We start from the raw sequence: 15,486 nt of genomic DNA, 5'->3' as shown, positions 1-15,486 counted from the left end.
CAAGTGATCTTTGGAATACTTCTTACCAATTATAATTAGATATTCTCTCTCAGTAGCTATAGAGACAGGATAATAGGAAGAGTTCCTACTCTAATGGAAGCACTTTCCTAATTTATTTTTTAACTTTCTGGAAAAATTCAAAAGTATCTGTTATCATTACCAATTTTCCAGACTCAGACATGGTCCTTTCTGGTGATGACAGTGATACTCTGATAACTATCATCTGGGTTTGCTAGTTAGAGATGAAAATGTCCATGTCACGTTCCCTAAGACTCCTGAGCTCAGTTTTACCTTCATGGAATCCTAAGGATAAATCAGTACCCTTATCTTAAAGACTGAACTACTTTCCTTAATCTCCTTGCTAAGAAAACAAACTCTGTCTAAAACATGAAGCCAAAGAACTGACTGGGCTGTTTTGTTTATTTAAAGGGAAAACAATTGAAGCTCTGAATCATGTGATTTTGTTAACTTAAAAAAAAGAAAAGAAAGAAAGAAACCTTTTAAACATGCTACTGTATGTTCTATAAACAAAGAAAGTGACCAAGCAGAGGTGTATGGGACAAGATAGTACCTCAGCCTGGGCCAAGTAGGGATTCAAGTAATTTATTTTTTTGCAGCCCAGTGGCAAGAGTCTTACTCAGGTTGCTAAAGGGAGAATGTCACAACGGAACTGACATCACTCCCTTCTCCAAAGCAACAAGGCATCTTGAAAGCTCAACTTCTTGGTGAAGTTTTATGGTTGGTGGCAGGATTTAATTCATCCATGTGAAAAGACAGCTTATTCTGGGATGAAAGCTCTTCATTGGAAAACCTCCTCTCAACAGTTTTGTACTGAGAAACTTCAGCCAACATGTAATCAAATTCATTTTTGGGTGAAGTCCATTCCAAAATGTTGCCGTGGGAAGACAGGTAGGTACGGTTGCCCAGCCCACATTCACTTTCTTCCTTTTCTGGATCAGATGAAAGTCTGAGGAGAAGTTCTGCGCATTCACCTTCTATGCCAGGGAAGAGGAACAGAGGAAAAAGCGGGGCCTTGTCATTCACAGGTTCGTTTTGGTTCTGGCAGATGGTGAGCCCTAAGCAGGCTGTTCCCTGTATGTCCTCAGGGATGAGATACAGCTGCTCTTCCAGGATTCAGCACCCAGGCTCATGTCCGTCTTTCAGTTAAGTCTCCTTGGTTCAGTAACTGTAAAAGAGTAAGAGAAATCTGGAATCTGGAATAGGCTACCACTGAATGAAATAAAAATAATTCACACTAAGTAAAAGGTCAGTGAATGTGAGTGGGGGGCACACTGCAGAGGTGAGTCAAGGATATGTAGTTCCAAAGCAAGAGACATGCACACACTGGCCTTGAGACAGCACTGCGGACACTTCGTGATGCTGTCATTTTCACTACAGTAATAAAATATCCTGAGTCTATAAGCCAAACTATTGTTTGCAGAGTCATGTACTCACTAGTCAGTAATGGAGGAAACTTTAACTTACAGGGAAATCAGAAATGGCAAAACCAAAAACCTTATGTCAGTCAGTGTTAGCCCAAGCACAGGCTGCAAGTTCAAGGAGAAAAGGAATAGGAACTAAACCCCACTCAGAAGAAATTCAGGGATTCCCTGGGCTTAAAGGAATATACCTTTCCTGCGGTGAGGGGAGAAGCCTGAGGGACTCCTCCAGGGTGGCAGCTAAGATGGGCGATCTACTCTACTCTACTCAACACTCTGTGTTGATAATATTTTTCTGTTAAGTATCTGGGGCTTCCATTATGAAATAGTGACACAGAGCCCTATAGGCTCTTAGTGTCCTCTTGGGGTAAAGGCCAAGTTATGTTGTTTAGGTGGCCTGTGTCATTTTGTCTGAGACTGTGAGTGGGCATTACCTAGACAAGGACACCCTGAAGTCAATTCCATGACCCATGTGCCACACAAAGGCACAATGACTAGGCTTTCCGCATACACAAATCTAACCATATCCTATCTGGCTTAAAACTATGCAGTGCTGCCCACTGTCCCCAAGATAAAATCATGTCCTGTAAGGCCCTTCAAGAGAGGGACCAACTTACCTTTCCTGTTCTCATTTTTCCATTCCAAGTCCATCATACTCAACCCTCTGTGGTTCCACCGTCATTCCCTGCTTCCTCTTACCTTTTGCCTTTGTATATATTGCTACCTTTATGCCTGTTATTTCCTTCCAATCCCTCTCACTTATCCATCAAAATGATTGCTATCATCCCTCAGGTCCCTGACTTCCCTCAAGACTAGCACTTAGTACACCATGTAAAAATTGCTGGTTTATTACTGATTTACCCCCTTCCCATTCTAACCTCTCCATACAGTACCACTCCAAGGACACCATTTACATAGTTATGAAGGTAGAAAAGGCAGAGGTCCCAATTCTGACTGTAAGCTCTTTGAGGCAGAGGTTGTATTTTACTTGCTACTGAATAACTAGTACCCAGCAGAGTGCCTCACACATATTAGCTACATAGTATCTACTGACCGAATTAAGTTTTATACATTTGGCATTTATTTGGGGTAGCTTTGAGTGCTTCAATTAAAACAAACAAACAAAAAAAGGTATTTAGGTATTTAGCAGGAGAAAAAAGCTCCAGAAGTTTCAAATATAAAAAGAAAAGATTGAGTGTTGTAGCTTAGTTTGTCAGGATTATAATTTGTACCAGGTAAAGAGAAGATGGCTAAACTGACTTTCAGAGCAAACCAATAGCTGATGAGGAAAAGTACCTATTTTATAGAAGAATCACTATTAATAAAAGCAGAGGGGGGAAAGCAACTAGGATATCACCATATTGCAAGCCCTAATGAAAAAAATGGAACTAGGCTACAGTCAATAATGGTTGCCAAAATTTTTACTTAAGATCAGTAAGAGGAGAACAGTTGAGTATCATGTATGTCCTGATGAAATGGAATAGGAAGTACCTATGAAATATTCTTGCCAGAGGGGGAAAGAAACAAGCATGAAGCTAATCAAGCCTCTAAATGTAATTACCAGCGTTAAGGAAATATGTGGATATAACAATATATTAAACAACAAAAGGAGTCAATCAGTCAAAACCAGAATGTGGGAAATTCTATAGGCCAAGTAACTCAATTCCTTAAATATATAAGCATACTGAAAAAAAAAAGGGGGGGGCTATTATAAAGAGAATGAAGAATTATTAACCAATGCACCCTGGCCCAATAGCTCAGTTGATTAGAGTGCCATCCCAATACACCACGGTTGCAGGTTCGATCCCTGGTCAGAGCACATACAAGAATCAACCAATGAATGCAAAAATAATTAGGACAACAATTTATGGTTTTTTTTTTCCTTTCTCTTAAATAAATATAATTATTAACCAATGCAATGCATGGGCCTTGTTTGAATCCTAATTCAAACCAACCAACCATAAAAAGACATAATATTCTCTCACTACTCTTTGAACACTTCCATAAAAATTTTAAAATAGATAAACGAAGATAAAGTAGATAAAGGAAGGCTCCACAGATGAGACATGTTCCAAAGCAATAACCTGGAGAAGGCAACTTAGGAAAGAACAAAAGGACATGTGTTGCATGCCAGTGAATCAGCTCCAACTTCTAGGGACCATATGAATGAGTGACGTCCACAATGCCTGTCCTCAGCAGCCCTGCTCAGCTCCTGCAGACTCCTGCCTGTGGCTTCTTTCATGGAGTCCATCCAGCGCATACTTCCCTCTTGCCTTTTATTTCCCCAGCACTGTTGGCTTTTCCAAAGACCCTGCCTTCTCATGATGTGCCTGAAGTAGGACAGCTTCAGTTTTGCCATTTTGCATCCAGCGATGTTTCAGGCTTGATTTGCTCTAGGACCCACCTGCTCACCTTTTTTGTGGTCTACGGTATCTATAGGAGCTCTTCTCCATCAACATATTTCAAATTAATCACCTCACCTCCACCCCCCATCAGCCTTCTTCACTGGCCCACTTAGTTAACTGGGAATACAAGAGAGGATGATCTTAGCTTCGGTCTCTAATAACACACTTTTACTCTTAATGATCTTAAAACTTCTCTTTAATTTAGATGACGATTCTAATTCAATAAGCCAGGGAACACATTTCTATATGCCCAGTTGCTTCAGCCTGGTATCTCCTAGACATATAACCCTACAAAAATGAACAATAATTTTTCAAAATGATTTTGTTACTACCTTTTTATTTAAGGACCACTTTGTCCCAGGATGTTATTTTCTGTATAAAAATAAAAGCAAACCCATTTCATAGCGAGGCAGAAAACAGTAGGGGCAGGAATTCATTAAGGCATGTGAATACAGAAAATCAAAGCTGAGAGTCTCACCTGTAACTGACCAAGCTCACAATTCAGGAAACCCTACTGCTCAGGCTCCTTTCAAAGCTGGACTCATACTAAGCTTAAAGGAAGATATTCTATTCAAAATTTCCAGGAAGTTGAAATTAAGAGAATTTTTCAAATCCTCTAAACTAGATTCTCAAACACTCTCCACATCAGTCTCCACAGGAACAAAGTAAGGGCCACAGACAGTTTTACCTCCTGTGGATTTACGGCCGTTAAGACAGAAACCTCATATGACTGCCTCCCTGACTGCATGATCACCAAGTGATGAGTCACATCAGGCACTGAAGACAGGGGACGTGGGGATCCTTCAGCAAGCACCTCTGTGAAACAACAGAAAAATGTTTCAATGAAAAGCGAATCCACAGCTATATCTACTTGCATTACCAAGCCTCTGATTAAGAATTTTTAAACTGTTCCCTGAAAAACTGAATCCTCTGTTCCTGTATTTCTTCCAAATTAATTTTTATCTGATAATCGTTATCAGTGAATTTGGGAAATACTGCAAAAAGGGAATGGGAAGAACAGGCAAAAAATCTTGATATAGGAGCTGATCACTTTTCAATATACCAAGTTATAGAGTAATGCGGCTTTATCACTGTTACTGGATTAAAACAGGGCAAAAGCTTAGACAGGCAGATCAGGAAACCAGAGCCAACCCTTAAAGCAGTCACCAATGATACAAACAGCATGATATGCACAGGTCAAGAACTTAAACCTAGCTTCAAAGTGCCTACTCAGTGTCCCCTCCTTCCATGAGACTTTCTTCCTTAAGGCTGACAAAATGCCTCCATGGAATCTCTGTGCCTCATGCTCTAGTCAACCACGAGTGTCCTTCGTGGAACAGAGGAGGCTGGAGTTGTGGAGTACACTCAAAGGCTTTGCTGGCTTCATGTAGAAGTTACACAAATATGGTCATTTAGGCCCCAAAACGACTGAGTAGGATATGAGTTAACTTCAATGTAGATCTCATACTTATTAAATGTTCATTAGTGGGATCACCATGACCATCTTTTTGAAACCACTTAGCCCTCAAATAAATTTAAATTTCTTCTAGGGGCTTTTTAGCTTAAACTGCTCTTCCAAACTATACCATATAATTTAACGTTTGCTATGATACCATCTTCTGTTCACTCAATGTCATTACCCAAATGTAAGTTTTAACTTCTCAACTAGATTTTAAGGTCCCTGTCATCTTTCCCACGGTGCCAGGCACAGAGTAGGCACTGAATAAATGCATGCTGACCTCACCTGTTAAGTTTTTCAGAGAAGAGAGCCTGGCCTGTGTAACTTGGGTGAAATTTCTATACCAGAGAGGAGCAACTGTTTCCTAGAGAGCCCTTTCTTTTCTCCAGAAGATATGGCTTTTGAAGGTATGGAGAAATTGCTTTATATCTCCTTTGTAAAACCTGGTTATTTTCTGTTTAAATGTTTTAAAAGTTAAGTTCTTCCATAACTGCAATAGGAAAGATAGAAATAGTTGGGCTAGGATGCTAGGATTATGGATTATTTTTTTCATAAAAATTTTTCTCTTTATTTTATTGTTATACCATCTTTTCAATTATTTTTTTACAAATTCACTTATCCACCCCAGATACAAAACACAAATGCTATTAAATCATACCACAGCTACTCACAAGAAATGAAATTAAAACCATTTTGGAGACAACCCCATTCCTTAGTCTCTAGTTGCAGCCCATTTTCCCCAAATAAAGGAGAGTTAAAACTCTTACCATCATCAACTCCTAGGATAGAATTGGTATTTGGTAGGTTCAAGGACTCTCCACCAAGGCTGGGTTGGGAATTCACAGTCACCAGGCTTTTACTGGGTACTGATGCTTCTTCAAGCAAACTACTGCCCATTAGTGGCTCAGCTGCAGAGAGAACAGGATGTGAGAGACGTACAGCAGTCATGGCTGTGCCTGGTCCCCATTTTCTTTCAGGAAGCTGGCTTTTTCTTTCCAAACTAAAAACTAACCTGTATCTTGGGTACTACCTCCTATTTCATCTACTTTTGGAAGGAAGAATAAGCCTAGGAGGGGAGGGTTGAGCCTCATGGATAAACATCCTTGCTTGTGATCAGCATCTGGATAATTAGCATATGAAATGAAATGGATGGTTCCTGAGAAATAATAATTTGGAATGAAATAATTGGTTAAGGAAAGATATGGAAAAGGAATAATAATAAAAAGTGTTATCAAATTTAAGTTAGGGTAAAAAGGGAATCATGACTGAGAGGTAAAAAATGCTTGAACTCTTCTCCACAGAAATTTTATCACAGTGTCACTCAAATGCTGGTCCATGGATCAGCACAAGTTACCATCCAACTCCCTAAGGGAACCTTTAAAAGTATAGATTCTAGGATCTTACTTCCAAATCATTTCATTTATCAGGTTGTTTTGTTTTGTTTGAGGGGAGTGGAAAAGCAATATGAATATACATGTTTTAAAAGCTTGCAGAGGATTTTACTGTACAGCTATGTTTGGAAACCATCAGCCCAACAAATGATACCAGGTCTCTACCTAAAACAGAATCGGAAAATTTCTAGATAACCAGGCAGCCCACTTATTTGGCAAGAAGATACAGCATACCCTCTCTCTCACCAGTTTGCTCCTGCTCTTGACTCCCTGCTGCTCCCATCTGCAAATGATGCTTTCTCATGTGCACATTTCTGCTCCCACTTTGGGAGAAGGTCTTCCCACAGACTTGACACTGATGAGGCTTCTCTCCTGAAAAAGTGACCAGGTTAAGAAAAAAGAACTAGAAAGACAAGGGACATTTCTACAACTAGAAAATGGACTTAAGGCCCAGATGGAGAAGCCCATAGGATGCTAAAATAAACATAAGAGGCCGCTCCTTCTCCCACTCACCACCTTCCCCCAGCCTCTCAACCTTCAGTACATGGAAAAAGGCAGGAAAGTCACCAGGAAGGCTTAGCACGCTCATTGTTCCCAGCCCCCAGTCCATTCCAGACCCACTGGACCTCTGCCTTCACAAAACAACATGTTTGGTATGCGATCATGGCAGCCACACAGAACATTTACTTCTGTTTTCAGATACAGCCTTCGGTGGACCTCTCGGATGTGTGCCATCCTCAAGGATTCCAACCCTAGGTTCTTAACATCCCCTCGTCCTATTTCCTGCCACCACTCTCACAGTCTTCAACATCCATACTTGTGGTTCTTCTGTATTAACGATCTGAGTACCTGAGTGAACCACCAAATGTTTTCGGAGGCTAGAATACTCAGCAAAGGAACGGCCACATCCTTGTGCTTCACAAAGGAAAGGCTTCTCTCCTAGAAACAGAAAATGAGATAAAGACTCCGACTTCTGATGAACTATCAGTCTCTTTTCCTATCAACCATTTTCAGTTTCCAATGACTTACTCTGATCTGGTAAATGCATGCTATATAATTTCAACTGGGCTGTCTAATAAATGTCACCATTCAATGATCTCCTAGTATACGCCCACCAGAGAGATAGCTCTGCCCTTTTCTCTAGCAGTGGCTGCCACTAAGAATCATACTTCTGTTTCCCTCTTGGCTCAAGAGCTGACCACAGTTGCACTGACCCACCTTCTTCAGTGATCCTATCCCCTCCGAGGATATTAAGATTAACAGTGCATAATATATGCTGCCAAGATTTTTACCTTATATCAATTCTCTTTAAGAATCAGTTTCTAGATCCATTTAAAAATATAGATTTTTAAAGGTTATAAAGTAGGTATTATATAGTCTCATTTTATAAAACAAATAAAAACATGTTTAGTCAGAGGTACACAGAAAAATCTATAACGGTATGTTAAAAGTAGATATACTAATGGTATTATGGATGATTTATTTTCTTCTTTTTGCTTTCCTGTAATTTTTTCTATAATATTAATTTGTTATTTTAAAAATCAAACATTTGTGGTAAAAACTAAGTAAGGCCTGAAGACTGACAGTACTGTTAACACCGTGGTTTTGATATTGTACTGTGACTACATAAGATGCCACTTTCTGGGGAAGCTGGTAAAGCACACTCAGAACTCCTTGTACTATTTTTGCAACTTCCCGTAAGCCTATAACTACTTCAAAATAGAAAGTGAAAATAATCAGGTGCAGTGTCTATCCTCTAAGGGTCAGGGACAAGTGTGAGAGAGATAAATGTATTTATAAATAACTTGAATATAGTCTTGTACAAAAACAGGCTATTGGCATTTAGAAAGGGGGGGGCTCTAAGATTTTTTTTTTAAGAAGTTGAATTTAAGCTGGTCTTAAAAAGATGACAAGGGTGGAAGGAAATTTCAGGCACAAGCAGCCTTGAAACTGAGAGTGCTCTGGGCAACTTCAGAAATGGCAAGTGTGAAATAACAAGAAAATCTCTCTGCCCCTGTTTTGACACAGAGCTCCTAAAATCCTTATAAATAGAGGTGGTAGGAGAATCGTTCGTTCTAACATTTAGTCTCTAATGCCAATTCCTGATACAAGACTCCTAAAACCCTTGTAAATTTCTTAAGTGAAAAGAGCATTAGAAGTATCTTTTATTCTAACATTTGTTTTTGATTCTGGTTCCTGACACAGTTTCTAAATCCCTTGGAATTTCTTGGGTAATAATGTCTTTCTCTTCAAAAGAGGTGGCTCTTCATGAGCTCCTGGATGGAAGCTGGTCACTAAAAGACCAAGCCATGATTAGAAGCTTGAGATTTTCAGCCTGTGTGATGAAACCTCCATAAAATCCTGACAGTACATGGTTCAGAGAGCTTCTGGGTTGGTGAACACATCTACATGCTGAGAGGGTGATGTACCCCAGTTCCATGGAAACAGAACCTCCTGTGCTTAGGACCCTCCCAGACCTTATTGCTCTACTTGTCTGGTTGTTCATCTGTATCCTTTAGCATATACTTTGTTATATAATAAACTGATAAACGTGTTTCTCTGAGTTTTGTGAGCTATTTTCACAAATAATCAAGTCCAAAGGAGAGGATCATGAAAACCTGATTTGCAGCCAAGTCGGAAAGAAGTTGTGAGCAACCTGGGGACCTACTACTTGCTACTGGCACCTGAGGTAGGGTGGAAGCAGTGTTGGGGCACTGCACCCTTTACCTATGGGATCTGGCCCTATCTCCCTCCAAGTAGGAGACCCAGTGGGGTTGCAGAGAACTGCTTGGTATAGGGAAAAAAACCCAACCCACACAGTTGGTGTCACAGTGGTGGGAGTGTGCTCATAGTGTGAGAATCAAGGCAAAAAAGAAGAGTTTTTCCTACTCAGCCAGTAAGGCTGGCGTGGTGAGAACACAGCAGCTGGACCCCGAAGGAGGAGGAAGCGCTGCTCTAGAATGTCCTGTTCTTTCAGACTGCACCGCACAGTTTTATGTTTATGACATTCCTGTGGTCTGCAACTTTTCTGAAAGCATATTTGTATACTTACACCTACCCCAGAATGCTAGGCATTCAAAACATTGCTGACTGAACAATATACTCATATTTATAATAGAATAATATGAATGTCAGGAAAACTGAAGATTCTAGAAATAAATAAGATTGAGTGTTTAATCAGATGAACTGAAAAACCTTTAAAAAGAGGATTTTTAGAAAACAATTAGTCAACCCTTCCATAAGCCTGCCAAGAGTTACCTCATTAGAACAAAAATGTTCCTATTGCCCAGGAAATTCCAAGAGATTTAAGAGCTCTGTGTCAGACACTCCAGTGGAAATTACAAGGGTTTTGGGTGCTCTGTCAGAAACCAGGGTCAAGGACCAAATATTAGGAACTGGTGGCAGAAACCAATATATATCTTTATTTCATTAAAAAAAAGAAAAAGAAAACAATTCATCAGAATCTAATAGTATGAATGTCTGCACTGAGCTAACCTAGGTGAGAGTATGGCCTCCCTATTTGCAGACTGAGAAGGTGGTGATTTTGCTGAGATAAAGGACGCGGGAGAAGAAGAGGAAGATTAAAAGGCAATATTGCATGATGATTAAAGCATGAGTCACATAACCCTGAGCTCAAATCCTGGCACTACCACTTATTAGTATGGGGAAGATATTGAACCTCTCTGAGAATCAGTTTTTTATCTATAAAATGAACATAATATGAACTCAAAAGATTATTTTGAGGATTAAATGAGATAACACAAGTATTCAGTACAGTGCATGGCACACAGTAAGCCCTCATGGTAAGCCACAAACATTGGCAGCTCTGCCATTTCCTAGCTGCATAATGTTGGGCAAGTTACTGAACTCTAATCTGCTATTTCTTCATCAATAAATATAGTATCTAACAAATAGAGTTACCTTGAAAATTAAATAAGATACACACAAATACATATATGCTTGGTACATATTAAATTACCTCACTAAATACTAACTTCTATTATTCTGTTAATCACTGAGACCCAGATCTGTGAGGCATCCTGAGAGAAGTGATTAAATTAAGTTCCGCCATTGTGATGAAAGAGCACACTAAATGAAATGGAAGAAACCTGAAGTTCTGAAATTGATGAACAATTAGAAGATTAACAAGGGAGAGCGAGTAAGAGCTAGAATGAAGAGAGATAATCAGGCCATCCTCTGAAGTAAGAGAAAGCATTCTAAGACGTTCAGAGTTGTGAAATACTACAAAGACGAGGGGCGGCACAAGGGGGCAGTCACCGCATTTAACAGTGAGGCTGGACTTCTTTCTTAATCTATTCGGCTAGATGTTTTTCTTGTTCTTTTATTCAAATTTATTTCTTGGAGCAAGTCTAGCTTACTCTTTCAAGAAAGAGCTGAGCCCCCTTGGCAGGGTAGCTCAGTTGGTTGGAGTATCATCCTGATACACCAACACTGCATAAATAAATGGGATAAGTCGATGTTTTTCTCTAAAAAATCAATCAGTCAATGAATAAATTGATTAATTAAAAGAGCTGAGAACAGAGCTATTCCACCCTAAGACATAGCCAGTAGTAATGTCAATGTGGAGGAAATCATGCCTGGAACAAATGTGGCCACAGCTTGGGTTTTACTTTTTAAATGCCCTTTAATTGTACCTTCTGTCATTTAACTATGCAAGAATGAATAAGGAAGAGACAATGAGGTGGCAAGAAAGTAGAGAATAGTTACATATCCTAAGACAGTGGGCTGAGTTCAGTGATTAAGCCCTGGTCAGAGACAGCACATGCTGGGCCAGGGGGCTTGGAAAGCCACCCTATCCTTCAGTTACCCTCTCATGTCTGCTTCGTAGACTACAAGTCACGGTATCTTTATTTTGCTATTTTGATATTAACATGCTGTTTGACCCAGAACAAGTTACTTTTCTATTCTGTTTCTTATGTGAGGTTCTAACAAAAAAACAAATTCCTCAAAATCAGGGATTATATCTTAGCTTTTGTATTTCCCCCCATTTTACCCCATTCAGTGCCTAGAACAGGCTCTGTAAAGTTTCTATGACTCTGTTACTGTCCCAAATTGTGTAATGTTCAAAGACACTTGGAAAGACTTATTTTGTCCATATCCCATCATATTATTGTTGTTCAGAGGAGATTTTATAGCCCCTTCCTACACTTTAGGCTCCTAGTGGCAGAAATTAACACTGTCTGTTCCACACACACAGGTGGAAGCTCAATAAATGTTACTGAATGACTTGAAGTGTCCATGAAGAATCTGAAAAAAAGAAATTCCATCTTCAGAGTTCTAGCAACAACTCTAGACTTTCATTTCTATTTCCACCTCAGAGCCTTGCCAAAGGACACGCAAATAAGCACCGAGCCAAGCAGATTGCCCAAGGGAATGTTGGGGTTGTACACACCTGTGTGGATCCGCAGGTGGTTCTTCAGATTCCCAGCTGTAGTGAACTGCTTACCGCAGCTAGACTCAGGACACATAAAGGGCTTCTCTCCATTATGGGTCCTCATGTGCACCTTCAGCCTCTGCAGAACATAGAAACTTTTCCCACAACCTTCTGCAGGGCATATGAAGGAGCGGTCATTTCTGGGGAAAAAAAATTGCACGAGCAACAATATTTGAAAATGTTTATTGCTAGAGAGGACAAGTCAAAGTTCTTATTGACTCTTAAGGCAGACAGTAAATCCCAAAACTGGATATACTGAAATTACCTGAAGTTTATTAAAACTACAGATGATCAGGCCCTTCTCAAAATACAGAATGGATTTCATAAGTTTAGGGTGGGACCCAAGCTTATACATTATTATTTTTAAGTTCTCCAAGAAATGATGTTTGTAATGCAATTTGAGAACTCCTCTTGCAGCTCATTTAGATGTAAATGTCTTATTAAATATTTATCAAAAAGAATGAGATAAATGAGAATGCAGATCTTTCTACTAAAGAACAAAAGACATCTTAATCACAAATGAGCGGCAGCCCCTGCTTGCCTTTAATTTGTCAATTTGGGGTATAATTCCTCTGGAAGCATCAATGTCCTTTGGTTCCAAGTATGGAATCTCAGATTTGCTCACCGATGGGTTTTGAGGTGGTACCTAAAGTGAGCTGGCCACACAAATGTCCGGTCACAGCCTTCAACTGTACACTTGAGCTTCTTTTCCACTTGAGGAAGGGGCCCAGAATCTTTGGGTTGCCCATCACCAGAACCAAGGTGGACGTTTTCTCCTATAAGAGAGTCACATATTTGTAATCCAGGAAAGGACCCTGCTCAGATATTTTGGTTCAAACAATAAAGCTCCTATATTTTGTGCCTAGTGATCAATTATCAAACATCTATCTTCATCTAAAGAAGTGAGAGTGCTCTATGTCCCCATCACTCACTCCAGAGAACCACCAAAGTCATCATGCTCTGTTTCACAGACTAGGTCTCTTTGGGAAATGGACAAAATGTCCAAAATGGTTCCTAGCAAAAGGCAGTGTTAAACCTATTTTGCATTACACAGAAATTATACGGAAACAGGTATATGAACACCCAGAGCAGAGTGCTAGAGAAGATGACTTAAAGTTCCGGTAACAAAAACTTGTATTTTAAGCCTCCAGCCATTCTAGCTTAGTTCTGGGTTTACAGTAGTTAATTTCTTTTGCAGATGGGCATTCTTAGATTTCTATCTCCTGAAGTCAATTTGGCTGTCCCTACTGTTCTAGAGAGTAAGAACCATCTTCCAATTTCCTATGCTACCCTTCTTCAGTTATAAAATATTTAAGAATGCAAAAACTCAGATTTTTACATTTCTAACCACACTTTAAAATGTGAGAGGTAATATCTACTAAAGCTTTTTGTTCAACAGAATAAGAGGGGAGGAGAGAAACACACAGTGCAGTACTTCCCTTTAATTTAAATAAATCAGTTAATTAAAAGTTTATGTAGCAGGTGATGCTCCCATTCTTTCAGACACAGTTGGACATCGATAGGCAAAAACATTCATTTAAGTCTACCAAAGGCATATAGAGTTTATCTTTCCACTTATACCTACCTTAGGAATAAGATTTAATTTCCAAAACTCTCTCAAAAGCAAAGAGTTGGAGTTATATGTTGTAGCTATCACACTCCCTGGAACCTGACAGTTAAGCGGTGTTTGTCCCATCTATCAATTTTATTCTCTTCCTGCCTGCCCTACATTTTCCTTGCTATACTTAATCAAATGCTAGTCATAAAACTAATTGCTCCAAGGCCAAAGTAAAATGTGAAATGCCTTCTGCTACTTAATATTAACTTTTTCTTTTAAAATAATTGTCCCACAGTTTTTTAATTGAAAAAGTAATGCCTTTACATAGGTAAAATTTAAACAGCGCATACTGTAAAGGAAATTTCCCAACTCCAAAGTTCCACCTAATTAATTTCTAATGAAAGGTCTGTAGAAACCCCTCGCTAATCCAGAGATTTCAACTTATGACAGTTGGGCTATTGAGAATTCAATTTTGTAGATACGATAAGAACACAGATATAATCATAAAGCAGAAAAAAATCTCTTAGAAAAAGAGTTGCCTTGTATTTGGGTCCTTATAAAATCACTCACTTAAAGAAGTGCTCCCTTGATTACTTTTTGAAAAAAAAGTACTGTTTGCAGAAGAGATTAGCTTTAGATATTCAGAAGTCACCCAATGGACTTGTTCAAACATTAAAAAAAGAGAGACAAAGAAATTCAACACCTCATATTGTAGAAGCTGAAGAACAACTGTAAACACTTTAAAATTCCTACAGTTTTGTCTTTGCATTTGGGTATCAGTAAAAGTTGTTCTGTAAAGGGTCGGGTAGTAAATATTTTTTTCTTTGAGGGTTATATGGTCTGTCACAACTACTGAACTTTGCCATGGTAGTTGTTATAGACAATTTATAGAATTAACTGGCATGCTAGTGTTCCAATAAAACTTTATTTACAAAAATAGGTGGGTATTTGGTCCACTGACCTTTCCATCAAATGCCAAATTAAAATATTTTTATAGCTCAGTAAACTTAGATGTGAAGATGATGTGCTTTAAAAAAAATTTTTTTTAAATCCTCACCTGAGGATATGCTTACTGATTTTAGGAAGGGAGGGAGCGAAGGAGGGTGGGGGAGAGAGAAACACAGACTGGTTGCCTCCAGCACATGCTCCAGCTGGGGACTGAACTCTCAACCTAGGTATATGTCCTATCTGGGAATTGAATCTGCAACCTTTTGGTATATGGGGCGACACTCCAACCAACTGGGCCACTCAGTCAGGTCAAGATGATGTGCTTTAATGAACTGGGCTACAGGACTCACAAAGTGACTTTAGTAATGATAAAGGTATTTGTTTAAATTTATTAAAATACTGAATAAAATCATTTCATTCCATGTTAGTACATAAAAAGCAACATTAAATTAATATATTTCATTGTTTAAAATGTGTGTATGACCAAAATGAAATTCTCAAATAGCAATTTACAATGTTCAATTTTATCTACATGCCTCAAAGTATGTATCACAGTTAGTCTCAAAAAGATTTTTAGGGAATCATTTCATTGAGAAATGAAAGATTATCATATATTTGGACTCACCTTATACTCAAGTGTATCAGGTAGTTGTTAAGTAACAAAGTAACATTTTGAGAGTAATAAAAACATTCATATAATGCTTTGCTGATTTTAAGGCATTTCACAGATATAATCTTATTTAATCTCTATAACAACCCAATTAGGTAAGCTACCTGATCTCTATGTTCTGAACATGAGAAAACTGAAGCTAAGGGAGGTTATATTCCCCA

The 15,486-nt window shown here is 38.9% G+C and overlaps 1 protein-coding gene across 5 annotated transcripts in view; it reads right to left on the bottom strand.

Annotated features, from left to right (window-relative positions):
• Positions 1-587: 587 nt before the first annotated feature.
• The window catches only part of ZNF410 (zinc finger protein 410), a 33,383-nt gene continuing 18,484 nt past the window's right edge, over positions 588-15,486 (bottom strand). For 3 of the 5 annotated variants that reach the window (XM_090271125.1, XM_090271126.1, XM_090271127.1), the window contains 7 exons: positions 12,775-12,925; positions 12,108-12,289; positions 7,544-7,633; positions 6,941-7,066; positions 6,071-6,211; positions 4,533-4,660; positions 588-1,186 (listed from right to left, as the gene is read on the bottom strand). In XM_090271125.1, coding sequence (XP_090127251.1) covers positions 1,148-1,186; positions 4,533-4,660; positions 6,071-6,211; positions 6,941-7,066; positions 7,544-7,633; positions 12,108-12,289; positions 12,775-12,925 — 857 coding nt within the window. In that variant the 3' untranslated portion in view covers positions 588-1,147. The other 2 variants (XM_090271128.1, XM_090271129.1) reach the window with 2 other exon arrangements.

Source organism: Furipterus horrens, unplaced genomic scaffold (assembly GCF_987537825.1).
Source record: "Furipterus horrens unplaced genomic scaffold, mFurHor1.1.pri manual_scaffold_3, whole genome shotgun sequence".
NCBI lineage: Eukaryota > Metazoa > Chordata > Mammalia > Chiroptera > Furipteridae > Furipterus > Furipterus horrens.
The sequence above is the reverse complement of the archived record's forward strand: the minus strand, read 5'-3'. Positions and strand labels throughout refer to the sequence as shown.